The sequence below is a fragment of the Peromyscus eremicus genome, chromosome 10 (genome assembly GCF_949786415.1).
Source record: "Peromyscus eremicus chromosome 10, PerEre_H2_v1, whole genome shotgun sequence".
Classification (NCBI taxonomy): domain Eukaryota; kingdom Metazoa; phylum Chordata; class Mammalia; order Rodentia; family Cricetidae; genus Peromyscus; species Peromyscus eremicus.
In genome coordinates, this window is record NC_081426.1 from 30,410,589 (window position 1) to 30,427,000 (window position 16,412).

General features: G+C 53.8%; 1 protein-coding gene across 1 annotated transcript in view; it reads right to left on the bottom strand.

The window, feature by feature from the left end:
- Positions 1-1,747: 1,747 nt before the first annotated feature.
- Positions 1,748-16,412, bottom strand: part of Sorcs2 (sortilin related VPS10 domain containing receptor 2) — a 387,326-nt gene continuing 372,661 nt past the window's right edge. The window contains exons 20-27 of the mRNA XM_059275763.1: positions 13,940-14,073; positions 12,700-12,823; positions 11,514-11,626; positions 10,538-10,663; positions 9,256-9,355; positions 8,667-8,769; positions 5,931-6,034; positions 1,748-3,939 (exon numbers count right to left, since the gene is read on the bottom strand). Coding sequence (XP_059131746.1) covers positions 3,875-3,939; positions 5,931-6,034; positions 8,667-8,769; positions 9,256-9,355; positions 10,538-10,663; positions 11,514-11,626; positions 12,700-12,823; positions 13,940-14,073 — 869 coding nt within the window. The 3' untranslated portion in view covers positions 1,748-3,874. The remainder of the gene's footprint in view (positions 3,940-5,930; positions 6,035-8,666; positions 8,770-9,255; positions 9,356-10,537; positions 10,664-11,513; positions 11,627-12,699; positions 12,824-13,939; positions 14,074-16,412) is intronic.

The window sequence follows — 16,412 nt, forward strand, 5'->3', positions numbered from 1 at the left end:
GGAGGTGTGGCTTTGTTGGAGTAGGTATGGCCTTGTTGGAGTCACTGTTAGAGGCAGCCTTTAAGGTCTCATATATGATCAAGTCACTCCCAGTATCTCCGACCACTTCCTATTGCCTGGGGTCAAGATGTGAGAACTCTCAGCTACTTCTCCAGCACCACATCTGCCTGCATGCTGCCTTGCTTCCTGCCTTGACTATAATGGACTAAACCTCTGAAGTGTAAGCCAAAGCCACCCTCACTAAATACTTTCCTTTATAAGAGTTGCTGTGGTCATGGTGTCTCTTTACAGAAATAGAAACCCTAACTAAGACATAAGACACCCATAGTTTAACAGTATGTACACAGGTAATATGAATTCATTACCTATGCAGTTTGGATTCTACATTTTTTTATCCCTAAGGGGCTGTTATACAGCACTATCTTCGAAACCAAATATGCCATGACACTGCCTGTGTCAACTTGTAAAGAATTGTCACAGATGAGCTTGTTGAGTGCTGGTCTATAAAGTCCTTGCTTCTCTGGGTGCTTTTCCAGAGTAGGAAGGGAAGCAGGTTATGAAGGTCTGAGAACATCAGATAAGGTTTGTAAAAGGTCAAAGTTCAGTACATTGATGTCAAAGCTCTGCTTAAATCCATCAAGTTATTGGGCTACTTTCTGCAACAATTACAAGGACTGGCTTAAAAACAACAATATACATCTAATCCAAGTGTATTTAAATGTTTGAGTTTTGTCCAAGTTTTGTCCAAATATTTCACAGTTCCAGATGGGTTTAACTGACATAGGTGTTCAGTAATCATCCTTGGAGGCTATGATAACGCTACGGTCAGAGAGATTAAAAGGGAGAATATTTTCCCCTTTCTTGGTCCAAGGTCAGCTAGATCTCAGGGGACTTTGAGACCTATCTGTAGGGAGTCAGTTACCTGTTCTCTTGTTCAGAGAGGCATGGAATCTTCTTGGACTGAAACCTCCCTAGGCACTGCCTCCTCTCAGCATGAACCAATTAGAGTGGTCCTTGTCCCTCCCCCTCACATGACAACACTTGGTGTGCATCTCTGAGAGGTAGGGGATGAAAGAGAGTTAGAGGGACTTAGGTAAACTAGTAAATCAAAAGCAGTCTTTCTGTGATGGCAGCGTCTTGCTCCCAGAAGTCATTGCAAAGGAAAACAGTGGGAAGGCAGGGGAGGCAGGTTTCTGAACAGGACCAGTAGAGAAAGGGGGCTTATAAAATACCCAAGTCAGTGTCTGTTCAGGGACTTCCAGCTTCGGGTCTTTCCCCTCCCAAAAGAATACATTCCCTCTCTCCACAGCATGCTCTTCTGCCCTTCCCAGGTGTCCAGTTCTTTGTCTGTGCAAGGGAATGAACTCAGAAATCCCCCAGACCATCATTATCCCTGGCACATGGTATGTGGTATATGTATGTCTATGGTGTGAATTGTGGTGGGTATGGTGTGGTGTGAGGTATGTAGAGATAGGCACTAAGCATGCCTTCATTCTAAGGTAGACTTGGACCATGCTTGTTTGGTGTGTATTGTGTTGTGTTGTGGCATGTGGGGTGGTATGTATGTGATATGGTGTGTAAGGAGGTGGTGTGTGTGGTGTGCAGCATGTGTACATGTAAAGCATAAAGCAGATCTTCACACTAAGGCAGACACAGACCCTGTTGATTTCATCTTTTTTTAAAAGCATCACAAATGATTTATTGGTTGGATTTTTTTTTTTAAGAAAGGAAAAACAAAGAATTCATCACCTCTGCTATGCCCACACGCCAGGTATGCACAGGGCCCAGTGGAGAGTGGCATGAGCCCCTGAGCTGGTAGCATCTGGGCTGCCTGTGGGTGCTTTTGCCCCTGGCTGTACAATGCATGGCACCTCAGCTGATAAGCAGGGAAACCCTGTGCCTGCAGAGCGGTCCACAGTTATGGAGATGAGAACCGGGGAGGCTCGTGGGTCTACACACTCCAAATGTTCCTAATAGAAACAGTAACATGGATTCCAAGTAGCTAGGGAAAAACCCACCCAGGTGTCCTTGAGAGCGACACGGAGTGCTTACAGAAGGCAAAGACCTACAGTTGGTACTCCAGGCGCTGGTGAGCTAACGTGGAGGGCTACATCCAGGGCTTCTGTGCTAACCTTGGATCTGGTGGGGGCTATGGGGTGCCTGAGCATCTCCTTCTGTGTAACACTAGGGAACAGGGCTGTGGGGACATGTATGGGGGAAGGTCTCCGCTAACGCTTCTTTCGAGACAGCAAGAAGGTACGTGGGGCAGAGATCTTAAAGTGTCATATCCTTCACTGGTACTAGGTTCCCGTTTGTAGCTCCTCACAAGGAGGACACCCTGCAGTCACCTCTGGAGGGACCCCAAGCCCCAGAGAGTGGCAGAAAGTGGGAGATGCTGGGGTACAGTTGGGACATTCCCACAGACCAGCTTTGTGCCCACACAGCTGCCTTGGTCTAGGCTGTCCTGTGTATGACATGAACATTTGGACACCAGCCCATCCCCTAACAGAGACAGTTCCGGAGCTGTCCTGTGGGAGTATCTCCCCTAGACATCTCCTCTTCCACAGGCCGTAGCTCTCTCCAGGGAGAGCTGGTGGGTGTGCCAAGCAGCAGCAGAGGGTGTGGAGACACCGGGGCCTTGCTCCAGGCCAGCCTGGGCTCTGGTGAGGCAGCAAGAGTCTGGAGTTGGGGGGAGGGACGAGGGAGGGAGGGGAAGGGGGTACTGACTTCAGTTTCAAGGCAAAAGGTGAATTGTGCCAGCTCACAGCATGGACCTGTGCTGGGCCCCTGACTCGGCAGTGGGAGCAGGCAGCGGGTACCCTGCGTGGGAGGAGCAGAGAGCTGACCCTGGGGCCGCCTCTGTTGCTTTCTTCCTGTGACCCCGAAAAGGCCCCCAGTCGCTGGGTCCTCTACTTCATTTTACCAGGAGACACTGCTCTCCCACACCTCTTCTGGTTGGCTCTACATGGGTCTCTCAAACCACAAGGCATCAAAGCCTGACTGATGTATGCAGCTCATGTGCCTTTCTGGGGCCCGTGGACTCTTCTAGAGCCCAGACCTGGCCGGAAGCCAGAGTCATCAACCTAGAGGCAGTGGAAGGGCACCTCCTATTGGATGAGCAGGAACTGTGTGTAAGGGTCCCTTCCTTTCTTGTCCCCCCCCTTCCCACCCCACCCCATTGCCCTGAGGGAAAACCAGAGGATCTTTGCCCCTCTAAACCCAGCCCTGGGCATCCTGAAAAAGGGGTTCTGAGAGTGAGATTCTGATAGAACTTAGATGGCTTCTATTGCCTGGCCTTGGAAACAGAAAGCTAAAAGAAAGAGCCCCCAAACTCAAATAGCTCCTTCCTAGGCAGGTATTTACACTGCAGTGGGAAGAGTGGGCGCCTGGAGGGTGGTGCTGAGTAGGCCTGGCCCATACACTTCCTGGCTCTGGGCTCCTCTGCAGGGACGGAGACTGTGGGGCCAGGGCCGAGCAGGTCTACGAGTCTGGTGTTGGGAGTGGCTGTGGGCTCACCCCAGGAATGGGCTGGTTCAGCTCCAGGCAGGAGAAGCCAGGCCTGCGCTGCATTTACAAGTCGGAGCAGCCAGGGCAGCATGTTCAGGTCTAAGGACTGTGATGCATCAGAATCAAGGGTGAGTGGGGACTTTGTGTGGCACCACAGGCCTGTGTCCAGGTGGGTCATGAGTCGGCTGCCCCAGGATCCCATGGGCCTGCTGGGGCTGACAGGGAGAGGTGTCTGTCCTCTGAGTGGGGACAGATAGAGGAGATGGCCTTTCCACGGGTCTCAGGGGGGGCGTCATTCCAGCTGCACTGTGGTCCTGCACCCTCTATGGAGGCAGCAGGAAGAGAATGTCCTGGCCAGCTGGTGCCATCAGCCTACCAGGTAGCTGTGCATCTCACGGGAGTTGATGCTCAGGACCACACCCGAGTGGTTGCCTAGGGAACAGAAAGATGCAGCCCATTAGTGAGGATGGCGGGAAACAGACCACACAGGAACACAAATGACCTCAGTGGCACATGGGGCCAACATGCAGTGGGCGCCGTGACGTGACGTGCCCTGTGCCTGGTGCAGAGTGTGGGGAGGTGGGGTCTCCAGTGCCCTAGGTGGTGACAGGAGGGAAGTGCCAGGTGTCACCACAAGCAGTGGTCCAGAGAACTATGCAGCGAGGCACCCACTGACCTGCGTGAGGGCTACCCCTGGCATCGGCAGCAAGGGGGCGCAGGAAGGGCTGAGACTCTGCCCCCTCTTGGCAAAAAAACACTGCGGTATGAGGTATGGACCAGGAGGCAGGGAGGGAGATGGGGGCCACAGGGGGAGAGAGGGAACACAGTGATTGACCAAGACAGGTTAATAGACGTCCTTGTGTGGGCTGCATTATGAGACCTGGGGATGTTCTCCATAGAGCCTGTCTCCCTGTCTTGCTATGTGTGCAAAGCCAATGGTGCTGATGGGGGCAGGGGGTGTTGTTGGTGTTACCCAGGCTGTTGGGGCCAGATCCCTGGCTGTACCTAACTATTCATGTGACTCTCCATCAGGGCCTCCATCTCACTGGCCCCATTAATCTGTGACATCAGTTGCCAGGGTACCACGGAGAAGGACTGTCATAAGCAGTGCCTCATTCATGCCCAGGGTCCCCGTTAACAGTGTCCTGGTGCTGTTACTAGGAACTTAATGCAGCATGTAGCTGTAGGATAGTGGACTGCTGTCCGAGACCTCACACCCTCCTTCTAGCAGAGGCTATGATTTCCTTGCATGAAAGCAGGGTCTGACTATCTGGGCAGTGCTTGGCTGCAAAGTACAAGGCTAAGCATAAGGCTATGCACAAGGCTCTATCCCTCCAGCTCTCTCTTGTCACATGAGTGATTCAAAGGCTGAGTTCCAGTTACCCATCTGCAAACACTGCAGCAGCCAGCTGCTCCCAGGGTCGGACAGTGACCAGGAGTTCTGAGGTCTGGAACCTCCTGCATGCTCAGGAAGCCACTGGTGGTATGACGGTCCCAGAGGCTGTAGATCTGTCCTCTGACCAATACTCCTGGGCTGGCAGATGTGGGAAGTGGCTGGAAGGGGTAGGGAAGCTGCCCCTAGCACTCAGAAGGCCTGGAGGACGTAGGATCCAAGGTCAGCCACTGACGGTCACCTTGGGTAACTGAAGACCTTGCTGGGTCACTAATTCTCAAGGTGAGGGCCATCATGGCTCTGAGAACCAACAGACTGGGACACATGTAGTCTTTAAGGTGGATGCCTGTGATATAACTCTGACAAAGCCTTGCTGTGTGCCACGCTCTACCTAGACACCTCAGCAGAAGGCTGACAGCCACTGAGGGAGAGTAGACAGTGGTGCCTACCAACACCAAGGGGGCGTAGGTAGGGCCTGTGTGGGACAGAGACTCAGGGCAGTGGGGCTCTGGTTAGGCCTGGACACAGTTCCAGCTCAGGAGCCACAGAATGGAGAAAATGACGTAAGAGTATTATTACTGGAGGTGGGGAGGGGCGGTAGAGCCAAGGTGGCAGACCCAGTCCTCTCCTGTGGGCCTGACAGGAATGAAGTCACCTTGGTGAAAATCCCGTGTCCACAGTGAAGCACTGTCCTGAGGGTCCACACACACAACACTTTAGAACTCCGCATTTTCAGTGAACAGCTAACGGGAGTGTGAGGGAGGATGGGGGTGGGGGCGCTCTCAGGCTTCTGTGAGGGAGCTCCCCACCTCCATGAGGGCTGTTCAAGTTGACCACTCATTGCCGGGAACAGTGCCCTCCGATAGCTTCTAACTTCATTCTGGATGGCCCCCAGAGCTCTGTCTTTCCTGTGCCAGGACTCACGGTCCAGAGACACTCTCTAGCAAGGCTGGCCTGGCCCGTGTTGCCTGGACTATGATGGACCCCTTTGTAGTGGGAGCAGGCAGGGTCACCATGCCCCAGATCTTACCCTGCATGGTGCTCTGGGCATCCTCACTGTGGCTCACAGGACTCGTCATCTCCTGTTCCTTCTCGTTGTGCATCTGGGCATACACCGTCCTGCCTGGCCGTTTCCTGCTGGTCAGAGATACAGCTCAGCTTTGAATGAGCCCTTGGCCCAAGTCCCTTTGTGGGGACATGGAGTAGACAGCGTGACATGGACTGTTCCCCAGGGATCCCACCCTCCAGTATGCTCTCTCCACCCAGCGTTCTGCTGCCCACGGCTAGCCACACATCGGCACCTACCTATTCTTTATCCAGGCATGCTATAACTGTTAAAACACTATCCTCTTTGTCTCCTAGTGCCTGGCAGCCAGGACGATAACACACACACACACACACACACACACACACACACACACACACGTGCACAAGTACAGTCTCACACACATACACAGTGCTGACCCAGTCCTGAGGGGCACTTGTTGAACTCTGTCCATCCGGGCTTCCTGCTTCTCCACTGTCCATTTCCTTCCTAGTCCAGACCCCGGAGGAAGCAGAGAGGGTGACGGAGCACACTCTGCTCCCCTAGGACTGGGTCCCAGAGCCACAGGCATGACCCATTGTGCTGAGAATAACCCCACTTACTCCAGCCAAACCAAGAAAGGTCATAGGCCCATTCAGAGACAAGGAGACTGAGGCCTCGGGAGAGTTGGTGGCGAGAGCTTGTGGAGACGGTCACTTTCAGTCCCTTGAGTAGGAAAGAGTAACTAGCTATGCCCAGAGGGTGTATGGGACAGACATGTCGCTTTCGAGAAGGGATAGCCAAGTGATGGACTTAGATGTTGGAGGTAGCCCTACCTGTCATCATAGACTCCTGAGTAATCAGTGGCAGTCCTGCCGGACCCTTAAGGGGCTGAGTGACAGGGAGAAACAGACTTTCGGTGGCTGTGAGACTCAGGAACATTGAGTGGCTTGTGACCTAGCATTCCATTGCTGAAGACAGTGTCGGTCAGAACACAGCCAGCCCCCCGGCTGCCATGACCTACACAGAACTGAAAGCCCAGATGGATAAAAGGATAGATGAACGGGGAGGGGGGCGGGGGCACTCTGTGGTTTCCCTCTACTGACTGCTCAGAATTCCTCTGCCCTGCTCTGCCTTTTCCCCCTGGGGTGGCCTGGAGCTTGTAGGAAGGGGCATTTGGCCCCTGCCTGAGCTCTCTGTTTCTATGGCAACATATCCCTCCCCTCCAACCTCAAAGCTTGAGCTGGTTCAGAAAGATGGCCTTGGCCCTGAGGATGTTGGACCAGTCTCACTCTGGACACATCCGGCCCCTCCCCATCTTGGCATGTGGCAGGCAGTGCCCTGTCCTTCGGGCCACCTGCACTATATGCACCACTCTGGGGGCAGTTTGTAGAGGCTCCACTGGGAAATCTGGAGGGCGGGGCTGACAGTCACCCACAGGGACCAGAATTCTGTTCCTGCTACCGGCCTCATCCAGCACAGGCAAGCATGCTGCCCTCTGACTGACCACCCACAGCCCTGCATGTCCCATACAGGATGGGACCAAGTCTAGAGGAGCACCCCGCACTCACATTGACATCCACCCGCTCAGACATCCAGAAGCATCCCTCTGCTTGGCCACGGGCATCACACCCAGACCTAGGGTCCTGCCACTTGCTCCTCCACCAAGGGCTCGTATACTACCATCCTGGAGCCATGCAAGGCAGGACTTCCGCCCAGCTGGCTTCTCTTCCTTCCTCCCACCCTCAGCCTCCCCCTTTGTGTCCCCTTTTATAAACAATGGCATTTCGGGCTGTGAGGGGAAGCCTGTATGTGACTGAGGCAGGACAGCATCTGGCCAGGTCTTGGAGGTATCCTCAGCAGTCGGCCACCTGAGGGGCTACCTGCCACTTAGGTCCTGGCCCTGCAACATGAAGGGTGCTAGAGGGCAGAGGTGACCAGGGTCTTGTCACATTGGCCTATAGCAGAGTGTTCCAAGAGTGTCCCCACAAGAGGGTAACAATAGCAGGCGTGGGGCCCTGAATCCAGGGGATTCTCACAAGGAGGTTTGATTGGTGGCTGCCTCACTCCACGCAGCACCACGATGCTTATCACCACCCTCCTGTAGCTGTGTCTGTAGAGTGGGCTGTACCTTCTCATGCTCACCACCCCAGAGCTGCCTCCGAGTGCAGCCCAAGAAGAGGACTCTGAGCTCTCCCAGCAGTCAGCCTCACCCAGCACAAACACAGAAGATGAGGAACACAGCTACCTCCCAACATCCCAGGAGCTATCCTATGGTCGCTGTGAGCATAGGCCATAGAGGGGAGAGGGCTTTAAAGGCCTGCATAGGAGACGCATGGTCTCCAGCATCCCCCCCCCCCCAGAGGTTCTGGTGCCCTTAGGTCACTGGGAGCCCCTGTGGCAGCCATAGCTGAGGTGTGGAAAGCCAGGAGGCAGAGGTACAACAGGCCAATCCTGCCCCACCAGCCTTGGACTTGGTACTGTGCCTCCCGGGACCTTGCATCCTCATATGCAGGGCCAACAGTGTACGTGCCGCTGCCCTCCCCTCCCCCCGAGGATGAATGAAAGAAAAGATACCCTGAGCCTGTGAAGAGGACAAGGCTGAGAAGAAGAGAGACTAGGAGTCTCCTCGTCACTAGCACAGGGAAAGACTCACACCACCTTCCTCCGTGGCCTGTGGAAGCCACCACCTCTGGGGCCGTGAGCGGCTTGCCACATGTCAAGGCTGCCAGGAGGCCTTACCTTTTGAACTTGTAGAGGATGAACGCTCCCACCGCAAAGAGCCCGATGACAAAGAGGACCACCACAGCCCAGTAGCCACCACTGCCACTTGGCCTCTGAGGACCTACCAGGAGAGCAGCAAGAGGAGAAACTGAGGCCCGGTTGTCCCCAGTCCTGGCCTGGATGAGCCTACTTCATGTTGTCCAGCAGGCCTTGCCTAGGTCCTGAGTGAACAGCAGGTTATGAAGGATAAAGAACATGCTCTGCGACCTTGGAGGATTGGCCTCTTTTCCTGGCAAAGTCCTACTATAAGTAGGGCCTACTTTGGGTTTCCTGCAGAGGGGAGCCACACCCTTCTTCTGCACTTGTTTTGAGTGAATTGGCATGTCCCTGATGGTCTTGGTGGCTGCATCCATATAGGCCATGCCAAGATGGTGGGGCTCAGGGCTGGCTGTATCGGCGATGGTGGAGCTAGGCAGGGATACTGCAGCCAGAAGGGTCACTGGCAGCTAGATAAAGGCTCAGAGGAGTCCCACACTCACTCTCAGCACCCACTGGCTTGGGCTCGTGTCCACCCGGCCCCAGAGAAGACCCAAGACAGGTCTGTCACCTGCATCTGTGTCCCTCAGGTCCACCAGGATGCGGAGCCCTCCTCGAAGGATGAAGCTGATCCTATGAGAGTTCAGTGCCTGCTGCACAGCGGCCAGTCTCTGTAAGCAAAGGGAGATGGGAGAGTCCTGGGGCCTGGAGTGCTGGAGAGTCCCCTGGGGCTGGGAAGGGATGCTGCCTAATGCCTCTGTGTTCTCATCGGGGAATGGCATGAGAGCCCACCAGCTGGGGTCACTAGGAGCCACTGATGGTGTAGGTAGCCCCGCCACCAACAAGCACTCATTCCATCACAGAACAGATGGAAGACACAGGTTTCAGTGTGTGGGGGCGGAAGACTTGGAGTGCTCTAGAAGTCCCCACCCTGGTATGGTCAGTGAGGCTTCCAGGAAGTGGAAGACCACAAAGAGGAGACAGGGCAGGACACCCCACCTAAGAGGGAAGTCAGAAGGAGCTGCTGGGCTAGGGAATTCTGAGGGGGACACCATGCCCTGCTCAAGATCCCTGTAACATGGCCAACAGGCGAGGCTCACAGCACACACGTCAGAGCTCGCCTAGGCCTCACCACCTGTCAGTCACTGTCTAGGGCCCAGTATGGAAACCCAGTTAGGCCCAATGACACTCATTCCCACATGGCTATGTCTCTGGGACTCTGACCTTAGCTAAATCCACTGGGCAGAGCCAGAAGGTGTAAGAGACAGACTTCCAGTCTTCAGAGGAGAGAGGGTTCGGCCTCTGTCCGAATCCTGGACACTCATTATAGGCTCACACTGAACATACTCCTGCACACCAACTACTTGTCTTCACCTTCAGAATGGAGCCAGTTGGCCCAAAGGTTACTCAGCCTATGGGGGCCTCTCTGATGACAGCCCCCAAGGTGCCCCTGTCATGGCATTTCATGGAGGACATACTAGGATTGCTGAGATGATTTCTGGTTTGCCCTGTAGCTTGAGGCCCAGGGTCTCTCACAGTGTTCACCCATGTGTCCCAGTACTCCTGGCAGTGAAGCTGAAATCACATGACAGCTCCAGACAACCATGTGGGAGAGTAGAAACCATCCCCACAAGCCGGCCTAGCCTCCTCCCCCGGAAGGTGCCTGTCTCACTAGTCTTGGATGCCGGCAGATGGTGGTACCCCAGGTCAGACAGCATTATGGGAAGAAGTAAACCTTTAATGGATGTCCCACAGAGATGTGGTTGTCAAGAATGACCCCACCTACGCCCTCAGCCACCCAGCCCTGCCATGCAGGGAGGACCTGGGCTCCCTGAAGGTGGCTGTGGCCATACCTTGTCACTTGTGAGGCTCCTCTTCCTTGTAGGCCTGGGAGGAGGCAGGAGCACATACAGATCGGCTATGGTGGGAAGTCCTGGCTTTACCACGGTTACCAGCAGCTCCTCAGGGATGCTAGTCTCCTGTGGGGACAGGCGGGACATTTGGATCCTCTTCTGGTCCTCATCTTTGGCCACAAGCTAAATTTCCAGCAACATCTGCTCTCCCTTCCTGGCCTAGGTACATCCTGGCCACCTGTCCTGCTCCATACTCCTGCCTCTCAGCCCCTTGCGAGTTCTGGCCATGGCCCTAACACTGCCCCGCCTGCTCAGGCCTGCCCTTGAAAGCATTTTCTGGCACAGTCTAGCGTGCCCTGTTAACTCATGCTGTCTGCCTTTCCCTGCTCCCCAGTCCTAGCCATATACCTGTACAGCCCCTAGCTCACCCAGTTTAGCTCTCGGGGAGTCCTCTGCCTTGTGGGAGTCCCACTCCATATACTCTGAGCTAAACCCCTGCTCATCCTTCATTACCCAGAACAGTTTCACCAGCATCATTCACAGGATGAAGGACACGTGGTCAGGGTGGGTTTCTGCCTGTGGTAGTCTTAGCTAGCCTTTCTTTTTCTGGGGGCCTAGAGACTTAAGTATCCCACTGCCCACTCCAATGCACTGCCTTTATCATGAGCTGCCTGAGAGACGTGCTCACCCATGCTTCTTCTTATGTCTAAGGAGTCCGGCACAGAAAAAATTAAATAAAAACCACAGAAGGGAGCTGGTGGTGGCTTTAAGAGCTCCGACCCTCTGGAGGAGAGGAACTTACAGTGTTCCGGCAGTGTATGACAATGTAGTCCTGTCCCTCCCGCCCTTCGATGCTCCGACCCAGGGCATCAACCCACTGCTTCCCAAGCACCCCCAGCCTTGTTCTACCCTCATTTCTCAGCCCACAAACCACACCATGGCTCAGGATAGAATTGAAGCCCAAGCCACTGGGCACCTTGGAGAGAAGCCGGGTGACCACCAGCCCCACGTCCTCCCTCCACTCAGGAGTGTTGGGGTTAAAGGTGTCCAGGTCCCTGGAGAACTGCAGAGGCACCATCTGGAACTGAGCTGGAAGAGACAGAGGGGAACCTGTGAGGTCTGGGGTGTGGCTGGGACCCTGCACAAGGTGGCGATTGCCAGATGGTCCAGATAGCCTCACCTCTATACCCATGGACCTGGTTCTGTGTTTGGGAGATAAAAGCCCTCTTTTTCTTCAATCCCCAGTGCCTGGCATGTACTGAGGCTGACAGTGACTATCATCCAGGGAGCGGGGCACGGCACTGCATGTAGCTGCTTCATGAGATCTACTCCCCAAGTCACAGGAATACATACCCTATGACATCATCTACTTCCTGGAGGACCCATGGACTTCACTGGCCACACCCCTCATCAGATCGACAGCCCCATAAGATTAGAGTGCCCATCTTTCCACCCACATCATTTCCTTTCTCAGGGCCCACAGCTCTGTTCTAGTGTCACAGGAACCCTAGCACCATATTGTCACTCCACTGGCTTTCTTCTCCTTTCTCTCTTATGGGATGGGAAAGAGCTATGCTGGGCAGAGGGCTCAGGGGACAGTGTTTTGTAAACTGTGACCCAACATCCTACGGCGCAGGCCGTCCCTGACCCACAGTGAAGGGAGGAACAGCCCAGGGCAGCCTCATCCCTCAGCCTGCAGGCTCCTATTGGCTGAAGGCTGTGCTCCGTGGCAGAGGGCCTGAGCCAAATGAGCTTCAGGTGTGCCGAAGGGGTACAATGCATTGGGGGGACCTCTCCTCCTCCAGACACAGTATTTTACGGAGGGGTTGACAGCCTCGGGGAGCACAGATAAGTGAGCACCATCCCCAGGTCCTCTTAAGGACCATCCTCGGAGTAGCAAGTGGAGAGGCCCATGGAAGCTCATCCATTCTTGTTAAACCACTGAGCAACAGATTCACAGGTCTCCAAACACACACTACTCATTTTATAGAGGGAAGAAACTGAGGTCAGAGAGTCTGGGACACTTCAATAAGGCCACATAGCCAGTCACAGAACCCAAATCCTCCTGGACACCTCTACCACCTAGGGCCAGGCAGGCGTGGACAGGCCCTCTGCAGCTGCACACCCACGCTGGCCTGTGTAGGGAGTAGGGAATGACTCACCCAGCACACGGATGACCCTGGAGTCCTGCAGCACCGAGTTCCCACAGGCAGCCTGCACCGTCACACGCACCTCCCCAGCCTCCGTAAACCGCGTGGTCACTGAATTGTCCAGGGAAAGCAGAGGCTGTGGACACAAGCAGGGTCAGGCCGCTCTGGTGGGATGGAGGGCCATGATCTACTGTCAGGACCACACGGGGACCATGCTGGTGCTGGCTTCCATCAGCAAGCGGGCTGCTGGAGGTTTCTGCATGGGCAGTGTCTGGGAGCTGTGGGGGACCCTAGCACACCCTAGTTCTAAGCTGGACCAGGAACATGCCCTGACTCCATAGCATGGCACATCCTTCTAGAGGCTGCCTGTGGCCCCCTATAGAACTTTCTAGCTGGTTTGTAGGCAGCACAGGTCAGATGCTGTGTCCCATTCTAGTTTAGTTCACTGTCCCACCCACAGTCATACCCCAGCAGGAGCTCAGGCCCTGCCCTGTGGCAGGAGGCAGATATTCTCATCATAGATGAGAGGTGACATCACCTGGGTTACAGGTCAAGCCATGCCTTATAGAAGCAGAGGCTCTGGGAGTTGAGTATGGAGCTAGGGACATTCAGGTGGCAAGGCTACACAGAGCCTCAAACCAAGAGCCCCGGTCCTCCTACAAGCCTCCCATCCCAAGAGGCATGACCTTGTACTTGAAGTCCCTCCCTTCTCTGGACCCCCTGTGTCAGGGGTTCTGGGGAGGTGTGGGGCAACTGCATCCAGAGTGAGGGAAGGGCACCCCTCCATAGGTCTGCAAGATGGACATTCTTGCCCTTCATCATATGCTTTGCTGCCTCATTGTGTCTCCTGCTCAAGAACTGCCTGTGCTCCCCATGCCTCAGTGTACAACACAGTCCTCTGAGTGAGGCCAAGCTCTCCCCCTCCCAGTGAAGCCTTCCCTGACCGCTCCACAAAAGAGAGCCTCCCCTGAGCCCTCCTGTGACACATGTCATACCCAAACTGCCAGTCAACTACCCTGTTTCATGTCTTTCACAGGACTATTCAGGGGCTTTTCAGAGGGGACCCCCCTCACCCCCCCCCCCGCGAGCAGATGCTCAGGGTGGGTATTGAGTGAGGGAAGGCCAGGACCAGTCCCCACAATGGTCTCACACTGTGCCCCGATGCCAGGGACCAACAGCAGCACCTTGCCCCACTTGGCATACCAGATGGCAATCTCTGGGAGGGAGGGCTGAGAAGGGGTGTAGGGTGCACCTGCAGGCTGTGGCCAATCCACCAATAGAAGACGGTGAGGTTGGGGTTCAGGGGCAGCAGCACGGCTGTGAGGTTCACCTCCTGGTTGATGCCAATGACAGGGACTACCTCGAGGTAGAGCGCCTGCAGAGGGGCTGAAGAGTTCCCAGAAGTTCAGGGTTAGGGGACAGTGAGGCACAGAACCTTTCAGTGGCTACTTTCTAGTCCTTGTCCCCATCAGATTCATCGGTACCATCGCCACCATCACATCACTACCATCAGCACCATGAGTACCACCACCATCATCACCATCGCCACTACTACTACCAAGACCACCACTCACGACAGTCCATCACCATCAGCATCCCACATCCGTCATTATCATCATCCATCACTGTCATCACTCACCACCACCTATCAGTCATCACTGCTCACCCTCCCCATCACCACTACCATCCCCAGCATCACCACCGATGTCAAGGTTTGAAGCTGAACTGTCCGCTGGTTCGTTGTTTCGAGTGTTTGTCCCCTAGCTGACAGTGCTGTTTGTTCCCTAATGGAAACCCCAGTTTCTGCTCCCTGTTCCACCATGGCATGAGCAGCCTCTGGCTGTCACATACTTCCGTACCACTCCGCTATGTTTCCCAACCATGATGGCTTGAGTCCTCTGAAATTCTGAGACAAAGAACACTGTTCCTTCCTCAAGTTCTTCCCATCAGGTATTGTGGTCACAGAGAAGCTAAGGAACTGGTAGCAGGTATGTGGGGTTGCTGCTTTCACTAAATCTGACCATCCAGGTTTAAGCTATTTTTGGGGTGGGTGGGGGGTGGAATTTGCTATTGTTTTGGGAAAAGAATTTGGAAAAGTGGTACCCGATTTTCAGGCACACCGGAGGCACATCACTACCGTCAGCATTATTACAGGGTCATAAATGCTTGTACTCAGATTTTAAAGGAAAGTTTGTTAAGCCAGGCAATGTGTGCATAGTAGGGTGGAATTCCCCACAGGGAGACCCTGACAGGGTAATTCATAAGTTCCGAGGGTCAGACTTAAGATTCATTGGGAACCCCAGCATGGGATGCAGGAACGTGGGGCCTCTGTAGAGGAAACCTGAAGGCAATAAAAGGAGCCTGTGTGTGAGAGAGAGAGCGTGCTGAATTGGGAAGGGCACAGACTCGGCTGCCCATGCCCACAATGCCACCACATGCTCCAGGTGCTCCACACAGCTATGGGACCCAGTGTTTCCTTGCTGTGTGTGCTTCAGTCTGGTTTTGATCAAATCTTCTCTTACAGTTCCCTTTTCTTCTGTTTTTCAGGGGGAGTGTTTACTGTAGACAGGAAGTGCAGAACTGCCTTTTACAAGGGCTGCTGAGAGATTTCTCTGGGCATGAATGCAGCCTCTGAGCTGACTTTTGAACACGCTGGAACTGTGGAGACCATGGTGCCTCAGAAGTTGTACTGAATGCTTTTTGCATTAGAGGTGTATACCGGGAGCCTCTGGGAGCCAGAGGTAGACTATTATGGTTTAAATTTAAAATGCCTTCCTTAGGTTCAGGTTTTTCGTTTGCATTTCCCATCTAGAGACGCTCTTTAGGGAGGCTGTGGAACCTTTAGGAGACGGGTCTAGTTGGTAGGAGTAGACCTCTGGAGGTTATAGCCCAGTCGCTCACTCCAGTCTCACTCCTGCTTTCTGAACCACTGTGATGTGAGGAGCCCCTGGGTCCTACATGCTGCTCTTGCTGTGAATGATGCCAAGCCTTCCCTGCTGTGATGGACAGAAGCCCTATGACACTGTGACACAAATTAAATTTCTCTAAGGTGCTTCTCAGGTATTACAGTCGCAGCCATGCAGAAAAAACTAATGCAATCACCACCGTTATCACCGCCATCATCATTTTTATCACCACATTCATTGCCATTACCACAGCATCACCATCATCACCACCATCGTCATCATTATCACCATCATCAACACCACAATTACCACCACCATCACCATCATTGCCACACTGCTACAACCATCAACACAGCTATACATCACCATCAACATCATCACCATTATCACCAATATTACCATCGCTATCTCTGTCATTACCATTAAAACTATCACCATCAGTCAATAGCATCACCATCATCACCACCATTATTGCCAATATCACCATCATTGTCATCACCGCTATCATTATCACCATCACTGTCATCATCATCACCACCTACAGCATCACCTCCATTATCACCTCCATCATTACCTCCATCCTACTTCCATCATCACCTCTATCACCTCCATCATCACCTCCATCACCATCACCATCATCTCCATCATCACCTCTATCACTACTTCCGTCATCACCTCCATCACCACCATCATCACACCTCCATCATCACCTCCACATCACCACCATCACCTCCATCATCACCTCTATCATCATCACTATCACCACCACCTTTACTAACATCATTACCATCACTTGTGTTACCATGACCACCACTATTA